The 9600-nt window shown below is 39.7% G+C and overlaps 1 protein-coding gene across 1 annotated transcript; it reads left to right on the plus strand.

Annotated features, from left to right (window-relative positions):
* The first annotated feature begins 127 nt into the window (after window positions 1-127).
* Window positions 128-8423, plus strand: LOC107668886 (EH domain-containing protein 2-like). Its single transcript, XM_016460968.1, has 7 exons — window positions 128-353; window positions 1355-1834; window positions 2846-3022; window positions 5022-5119; window positions 6582-6994; window positions 7233-7397; window positions 7479-8423. The coding sequence occupies exons 2-7, from the start codon at window positions 1614-1616 to the stop codon at window positions 8034-8036; spliced, it is 1632 nt and encodes a 543-aa protein (XP_016316454.1). The 5' UTR covers window positions 128-353; window positions 1355-1613; the 3' UTR covers window positions 8037-8423.
* The last annotated feature ends 1177 nt before the right edge of the window (window positions 8424-9600 follow it).

The following is a 9600-nucleotide window of genomic DNA, read 5'->3' on the forward strand; positions in this document are numbered from 1 at the left end:
GTTTTTTTTTTTTGGGAATATTATTGAAAATCCAAAAAACAGCCATGTTTGCATCTCGGAAGTGCAGAGTGTGAAAAGTTCCCAGACACAAAGCCTCCCTCATTTATACTTTTTTTTTTTTTTTTGCTGGAGGAGTCAGAAGCACAGGCAGATCAGATCAAGACCTCTCATCTGAAATACATGAAAAATCTGAGACTTGAAACGTTTGACTTGGTGCTACTTGGGTGCCTTGGACAAAGATTGTTCTTCTAAGGTACATCTTCACCTGTAGAAACACCTCCAGGGCTGTAGAAAGAGTGGTTAAGGTTCATCATCTCTTCAAGTACTTCAATCCTAGACTCGGCATTCTCCAGGTAAGAGGACAAATCTTGAACTTTTTGGAGTGTACCTTTGCTTTGTGTGTTGCACTTTAAAATCCCTTTCTGATTAGATATAGTTTCAGAATAAAGTTCGGAACAGTTGATGCATGCATCGATGAACCAAGAAAAGGTCCAAACAAGGGAGCAAATGTCTTTGGCCTTTCCTCCGATTATGGGCACACATTAGTGTTCTGGTTCTGTAATACTTCTGGAAATTAACTGAAGCTCAAGGCTTCTCCAAAAGAAGTCAACTGTCTTGTGTTGCAATTGTGGTGAAAGATGCCACAAGGCATTTTCTGTCTTCTGCGCAACATGTGAGTCTTATTACATAAAGTCAAATCCCTACCATCATGCTTTTGCCAAGGCAGCTGTGCAAAAGTTGAACTTTTATTACAACACAACTAGTGTCTTTTCAGAGACTCTAAATTTGGCACAACCTTGACGTGAGAAACATGCATTTACTTCTGCATGAACTCCATTTTGATTCAGAATAAGTCCTCTTTATAAGCATGATGCGTTTGTAGGGAGTGTTTCGAATCCACGGTGAGCCAAATGCTCATTAGTGGAATTACTGCAAAATCCTGTCCGGATTCAACAAAAACTACTGAATACACTTGTGTATTCAGCCCTTTACACACCGTAATCCTTCACTCATTTAACTTTCCACTGTAAGCCGCCGCTGGAAAACATGTCTCACTCTTTTCAATATACGGAAATAAGTTATGAATGTGTGTTTGTGGACTCAGAGTTTGGGTGTGTTTAAATGTTTCCCAAATGAGCACCAACATTTTCCAGGGACATGCATAGACAATGCACTCCACTTTCCCTGTAGGCTGAAAATGTCTCTTTAAATTCTTCATTTGAAGATAAATGGAAAAGCTAGGCATTTTAATGGGAACAAGGCCTGTTACCCAAGAAATAAAATGCCTACAGTATAAGTATACAATATAGCCTTTTACCATTGAACCTTCCGTTTACCTTTTTATGTTTTTCAGGCAAAAAATTCATTTACTAAAACAGAAGAAACCTGGGGGTTAAAAGTTATATAACATTGTATACTATAGTTTGCTTTATAACTCCAGCAAACATCCCTTAACTACTGTAAACCTTTGAGGCAGAACACTTGGGTACATTATATAAATACTGTAAGCAAGAGAAGAGTCTTCACAGTCATCCCAGAGGACACGTAAACAGTGCAAAACAAAGCCATAAATTAACTGCAAAGGAAACTCTGAATACTCCCGCAAGTCGAAGATGTCACGCTGGGGACGCAAGAATGTCAAGAAGGCCCCTGAGGTGATCAGGACAGTGACAGAGGGCCTCAAGTCACTCTATCGAAAGAAACTCCTGCCCCTGGAGCAGTACTACGGCTTCCATGACTTCCACTCACCGAGTCTGGAGGACGCCGACTTTGACAACAAACCCATGGTGCTAGTGGTTGGGCAGTACTCCACAGGAAAGACTACTTTCATCAAGTAAGATCCTACATAAGTCAGTTAACTAGTGCTTTTTCTGAGTCTAGGGCTTTTAAGGGGTTTAAAGTCCGTGTAAAAGCAATCTAAACACATTATAGATGTTAGAAATGTATTGCTGAAAACACGTTACAAAGCCTGTGAACTATGTAGTACTGAACTGTGTAGTTAGACCATTAAGAAGTTTTCCACCATTTTGTGTTCAGGATTTTTTGGGCGGGCCTGAAATCATGTCTCGATGACGCACTTGAGCCACTGAGCATGGCGTTAACAATATATATAACTAGAGCGCATTAGCATCAGTGGTTCGCTGCTTAATCGTGAGAGTTACTGATATTACCATCAATTATTACAGCCTACTACAGTTTACTAGCTAGGCTGTAAATGCATATTACCTGTTGTATGGCTGTGTAAATCCAGTTGAGCTGCAAGAAGAAGAAGCATCCATTCAGGTTGTAGCTGTATATGACAGTTGATTGAGGCGGCAGTTTTCCCGCGAGTGGGCGTGGTTTCAGCGCCGACAGCGGACACGCCCCCAGCGTTTCAGAGCAGGGAATACTGCTTATTTTTTCAAGATTTTGACAACTTATTTTATTTACTTGGCGTTTTTTTTTTATCATTCAAATTTGTCTGGGTGGTTAACACTTTTCTGTGGTGTGACAAATTCAGAGCACATATTTAATATTGCTTTACACGGACTTTAACGTAACAGTATGTTTGACAGAAGCTAAAACTATGGTGTCTGTGTGGTTATGGCCCTGGATAGGCTCTTGGGAGCTCACTAGGTGTGATTTTCTGTTTATTCTCTGTCTATATAACATTGGTTTGAACCCAGTATTAAATTCAAGGGTTGTTTTAGGTCATTTAGCCTACTGAATGGAAATATATAGCTGAACTAACCCAAACTGTTCCACAGTGTTTTGTCTGTTCTAGTAGATGACAGAATAAAAACCACAAGGTTATTAAAAACTATCATGTCAACACTGTAACCATGGCTTTGTTCTGTCAACACAGGTATCTGCTGGAACAGGACGTCCCAGGGAGTCGTATAGGGCCGGAGCCCACCACCGACTGCTTCACCGCTATCATGCACGGAGACGTGGAGGGCATCATTCCTGGAAATGCCCTGATAGTAGATGCCAACAAACCCTTCCGCAAGCTCAACCCCTTTGGAAACACCTTCCTCAACAGGTGAATAGAGTCATACAGGCAGATGTTACACTGAGCCGCTATGTACGACATGACATGAGAAATGAGGATGGGTTGTATGGAAGAATGTGTCGACTGATCCATCTGCTTACTCTGGGCACGCAGGGAAGATAACAGAGAACTAGTGTGTTAGTTTTTGCTCTACAGAATTTCAAGCGTCCGTGCCAAATTTCTAAGGTAGGAGGTACTTTCCTTATTTGTGGAAAACTTGTGGAAGGGAGCGATATCACAAGAGAGAGCAATGAGTGCTAATGTGCCTAAAGCAGAACTGCAATGTGAGATTATTTAGAGGAGTCCACCAAAGTTTAAAGAGAAGGCCTTGTTTCAAAGTTGTCTTTACTTAATCAAATATTTGTGAGTTTTACATTTTATGAAGAAAGGATTTTTGCATTTTCTGCAGATAATGTGAATGGTGCTTTACATTATGCTAGATTGTAGTAGGTGGTTGCCAGAGCATTGCTATGAGGTTGCCAAGGTTTTTTTTTTTTTAGCTTATTGCTATGCAGTTGCAAGTGTGTTGTGTGAATGCTTATTAGCTTTATGGCATAGGTAGCATTCATGTAGAAGAAATGATATGGAACAAATGATCAGAAAGTTTAACAGATCTCAATTTATTTTCATGTGTAACAACTAATTAAAAAGTAATAACATATTTTCCTTACACCTTGAACACATTTGAGTGTATACATGTCAATCATTATTTTCTAATATATATATATATATATATATATATATATATATTTATTAGTGCTGTCAAATGATTAATCGCGATTAATCGCATCCAAAATAAAAGTTTTTGTTTACATAATATATGTGTGTGTACTATGTATATTTATTATGTATGTATATATAAATACATGCACTTACAGTATATATTTTGAAAATATTTATATGTATATATTTATATTCATATAATTTATTTTATATCATTATATTTTTATTCATTATATCACTCTGATATTTTTACTTCATGCCCTTCCAAGAATATACAGAAAATAAAAACAAGCTCATCATAGAAGAGGTTTCTTTAAGTCTTTGCATGTACAAGTTGCATTTCTATTGCATTTTAATTGTTTTAATTAAGAGATCTGGAAAAAAAAAAAAAAGAGCATTGACCCTAATATTTAGAACAAATTTCTAACCCTCTGTATGAACAATATTAATTTGGTGACTGAGATGAGCAATGCTGGGTATTAAAATACCAAACAGTAGCCAAACAGTGGGAGGAAAGTAAGCTGTAGTTCAAGTCCAGGTCATCTGAATACCTCAGTCATCTCATTAACCTTGCCAAGAGAGTTTCAACATAATTAGCTTGCAGTTGTCTGTCAGCATCAGAGGAGGCGCTGTTTTGAGTGCCAGGGAGTCTTTATCAGATCCAGTTTTACCCCGGTTTCTTTGGGTGTATTTTTGCAAACATGTTTTGAGAACTTCTTTTCTCCTACTTCCTGCCCAGGGAAGCATTCCACTCGTTAAACTCATTTAAAACAGGAAGAGACCATGTTTTTCTATGCCGCAGATCATTAGTGGCAAGTATTGTTTGATTTTGGCAGCGCTGGTCATTTTCCCTCAGGAAGCCCCGTGTGTTTCAAGCACCACTTCCACACAATGGATCGGCCTGGGAGGAGTGACGCTAGAAGTCTGCTTCTTAGATCACACACAATAGCTGTGATAGGAGTAATGGATCATTTTTTCAGCTTTTCTCAGGGGGAGAGTGATTTTAACTAAAGAGCTCCTGAATGTTTGATAATTGTGCTGTGCCCTTTTAAGGAATCAAATTGCAGCTGTTTTGTGCATAGCATGATGAGACATACAGTGCCTCTGAAGCGTATTTAGACAATTTTGGACACTTATAACACTTACAACATTAAGCCTTTACTTCACTTACCCATTCAACCAGGAGGAATAATTAACTTGTTAAAGTTTGGTTCGATCACTGAATGCAATACAAAATGTGTTTAAACCTCATCTCTGTCTCTGACAGATTCCAGTGTGCTCAGATGCCCAACCAGGTTCTGGAGAGCATCAGCATCATTGACACCCCGGGCATCCTCTCTGGTGCTAAACAGAGAGTGAGTCGAGGTAAGCCGACTGGAAAAGTAGGGGGAGAGGGGCTTGGAAGTATTTTATGCCAAATTTCAATCCATTTCCCTTTCTCTTTAACTCAGTGTTGAACATTTATTATTAGCCTTTTCTCCTAGTCCCCTGTGAAACTCTATAATACTCCACAACATGCCTTTCAAACTATTTCTACCGGTAAAATACTTTCTGTTTAAAGAGTTAAAACTGAATTAACCCCGTAAAGACCCCTTGGGGTATTAGGTATTAACTGGAGTACTTAAAAATGATCATACTGATCTGAGACATGTTTCGGAGTAAACAGCAGACGATCAGTCTCTAGGCTCTCCCACAGAGAACATCGTTGGGTAATCTTAGTTTATCAGTGTTGCACCTCTCTGGTCGATGTCTGCTTTTCCTCACATATTTTCCTGCAGTTGAAGTGACGCACAGAATGGGAAAGTGAGGCATTAAGGTGTGACAGGGAGAGGAAAGGGAAGGAATGTGAAGGCATTACGTGTATTAGGGGGATGTAGGAGGGTCTGTAGGATTCAACTGTTGTCCTAACTATTTAAGCATATATTGTTCATACAACATAATCACCCAGAAGATTGTTAAAGAGCTAATATATAGGTTCTCAAAATTTGAAAATAGTTTCATTAGAGCACAACAGCTGGGTTCCAGAATTACAATCCATAGAAAAGGGGTAACTCTTCTACTTCAACCCTAATCAAAAAAACTTGAACCAGCTAATTAAGGCGTTCAGGATTATTCGTCTTGGAGCAGGGCTGTAAGTGAAGTATGCAGGAAGGTAGCCCTCCAGGTGTAGGGTTGGCTACCTTGGCACAAATATTCAAGACAAGCCTACCATGAGCTCCAAGGTTCTCGAACCATGCTCCTGGAGAGCTACCGTCCTGCAGACTTCAGCTACAACCCTGCTCCAACAAACCTGTCTGTAATTGCTAAGTAACCTATGATTAACAAGCTCAGATATGTTTGATTGGGGTTGATGCTGAAATCTGGAGTACAGTAGCTCTCCAGAAGCAGAACTGCAGACCCCTCTTGTACAGCAATAGTGTAAGAGAAAAGAGTCCCGCCAATCAGAGAAGTCAATGTTAAAATGTAAACAAGAACAGTTGCTGCCCACTCCCAAACAATCCGAATGACACAATCTTCTCCCCATATACATAAACTACTTATATATTTGTATTTGAAACATCAAATGTATTGTATTTTATAACTGTAGCCAATAGTTGTATATTGTACTGTTGGTTGTAATTTGATTTTGTTATTTGCAATGCTTGTTGCAGTTCATTCCCTTATTAAAGAATTCAAGTAGAATTTAAGTTTACCCTTTTTTTCAGAGTTTCAAATACTTTCTTGCTTCAAATCAAATCAGAGCTGGTGGGTTTGATCACCACAAACTCTTTATTTATTGTTTTGTTCAGTTTATTGATTGTGCTCTACCTCTTCTCTCATTTTGTAGGATATGACTTTCCAGCAGTTCTCCGCTGGTTTGCTGAACGTGTGGACCGGATCATCCTTCTCTTTGATGCTCACAAGTTGGAGATCTCGGATGAATTCTCAGAGGCCATCGGGGCCCTCAAAGGCAATGAAGACAAACTCCGTGTTGTGCTGAACAAGGCTGATATGGTTGATACCCAGCAGCTCATGCGGGTGTATGGAGCTTTAATGTGGTCTCTGGGGAAAGTGTTTGGTACTCCTGAGGTTCTGAGAGTGTACATCGGATCCTTCTGGTCTGAACCTCTTATGGTGTCCGACAACCGCAAGCTGTTTGAGTTGGAGGAGGAAGATCTGTTTGCTGATATCCAGAACCTGCCACGAAACGCAGCCTTACGCAAACTTAATGACTTGGTCAAGAGGGCCCGTCTTGTGAGGGTATGTTAAAATATCATTAATCACTGCTTTGTTGACGATGTCAGAAGGTAAAACTGATCGAATGCAAACACTTGGTTTGGTTCATCCAAGGGTTTGTCATCATTTACTTACTGCATGTTGTTCCAAACCTGTATGGCTTTCTTCTGTGGAACACAAAAAAATATATTTTGAATAATATATCAGTGTTTTGTGTCAATACAATGAAAGTCAATAGGGTCTACGTATGCTTCACTCACAGGTACATGCCCATATCATCAGTTACTTGAAGCAAGAGATGCCGTCTGTCTTCAGGAAGGACAATAAAAAGAAGAACCTGATCTACCAGCTCCCGGTCATCTTCTCCAAGATTCAGCTTCAGCATCATATCTCTCCTGGAGACTTCCCTGATTGTGCCAAAATGCAGGTTAGTGCAACCACCTGGTCCTTGTTTTGAGGGTAAAATATCATTTATGTTGCTTGAAAGAGACTTTCTTGACTTTCCTAGGAGCAGCTAATGGCTCATGACTTCACCAAGTTCAAAGCCCTGAAGCCCAACCTGATGGCTATGCTGGATGAGTTGTTGTCTACCGATATTTCCAAACTCATGCCCCTTCTTAGGCAGGAAGAAATAGAGGCTGGGGTCCAACCTGGAGTCCAAGGTGGGGCTTTCTTGGGAACCCGAGCCGGACCCTTTGTGGAAGGTGACCCCTTTGGAGAGACCATGGATGAAAATGGTGAATTGGGTGAAGAAGATGAGGAATGGGTGGTGACAAAGGACAAGCCCAAGTATGATGAGATCTTCTACAACCTAGCGCCGAACGAAGGCAAACTAAGTGGCACCAAAGCCAAAGATTGGATGGTGAGCACACGGCTGCCAAACTCCGTGTTGGGCCGCATCTGGAAGCTCTCGGATGTGGATCACGATGGCATGCTGGATGACGAGGAGTTTGCCCTGGCCAGCCACCTGATTGAAGTGAAACTGGAGGGTCACGGGCTGCCCCCTGAGCTGCCTGCCCGTCTCGTACCTCCATCCAAACGCCGACAAAAAGGCTCTGATGCTTAGACAATTCGCCCACGTGGCTTCCACTGATCCTTGTCTGCACTTCCTGCGTGTTGTCCAGCTCCACAGCAGCTGCAGTGCATCTCCGTTCACTGTATTTTTGTGCCATTTTGTACTCTGGTCATTTTGTAACACGCAATTAATGTCTTACTTTGTATTCTTGGTTCAAATGCAACAATTCAAAGATTCCCAGCTGGAAGCCAAAGAGTGTTGTGATAAACCAAAGACTGGTCTCAGTCATTTGGAAGGAATGTTGCATCTGTCACCATTCTTTTGTTGATGGTAAAATCATATGACATCACATCCAGAAATGCTACACACAACTCAGTTCATAGAACTTATAATGGCTCCCGAACTAAGGGATAGCAAAAAAAAAAAAAACCTTGTAGATAACAGACATTTACAGTATTTTCATCACTGTAGAAATCTATAGACTTGACTTTACACAATTTTCCATGTGGCTTTTAATATAGTCAGCTAAATCAGACTGTGAAGTCAAGACAAGCACTTAAAACTCTGAAACTCCTTTGACAGCAGACCCAAGGAGGCAAGTGAAAACCTTTCTGAGATTAGTTTTTGGAACATTTAATCAGTTTACTAGCATGTTGCTGTATTTGCTTTTAAAATAAAAAATGATATATGCTTTATATGTGATCAGTTTTGTTTTTTGTCTGTTTTATAGAACGAGCTCTATGCATACTATGAACGAATGTCACAATATATATATATTACTGTAAACGGTTCCACTGACTGCTTCAGTTATCCAGTGTTTTCACAGTAAATATATTGAGCTGAATAAAGATCCTTTGACTGTACCTTTTTGGTTTGAAAAGACATTTTTTACAAAAAGAACTGCACTGTGAAAGCATAACACTGACATGTAAAATTTAGAAGAAGAAAAAAAGAACAAACTGTATAAACCAACATTTTACGCCAAACTAGCTAGCCCGTACTAAGTTTGTTTTTATTTCCTTTTCATTATTATTATTTTATTTAATGTATGTGTTTATGTAATGTTTATTGCTAGAAAATAACAAAATTCCACAAATCAAATATCAAATTTCTCTAACAGGGTAATGCAATCCTCACTCAAAACAAATAGAAATTTAAAACAGCTTATATAATATTTAATTTTACATCACTGGGTTGACATTTCATATTTTCTCCTTTCACTCACTGATAAAAAAAAAAAAACAGACCTTTGAAAGTTTCAAAGACTATTTGGTATCCTTTCAATGGAAAGAGCCTTTTACGAATCTTGAATTTCTGGGAAAGGAGGCACTAGCAGGCAGAAAAGCTGCAGTCTTGTGCACACATATGCTGTACAGTTGCTCGGTGACAGGCCAGATAAACAGTGAGTCACAGATCTCCCTGCCAAAACCCATACCACCGTTTTCCATCTTCCAGCACAACCACCCGTTCCTCTCTTCGCTTATACTTTCCAGCTCTTCATCATTCCAGAGGCTGTTATAACTTTTCTCACATCTTACACAATGCATTGGTTGTTCTTGTTCCTCTTCTCTCATACAACCCCACAACCTGTGAGAGCATTGTGTGTGTGTGTGTG

This window comes from Sinocyclocheilus anshuiensis, unplaced genomic scaffold (assembly GCF_001515605.1).
Source record: "Sinocyclocheilus anshuiensis isolate Anshui unplaced genomic scaffold, SAMN03320099.WGS_v1.1 scaffold297, whole genome shotgun sequence".
Lineage (NCBI taxonomy): Eukaryota > Metazoa > Chordata > Actinopteri > Cypriniformes > Cyprinidae > Sinocyclocheilus > Sinocyclocheilus anshuiensis.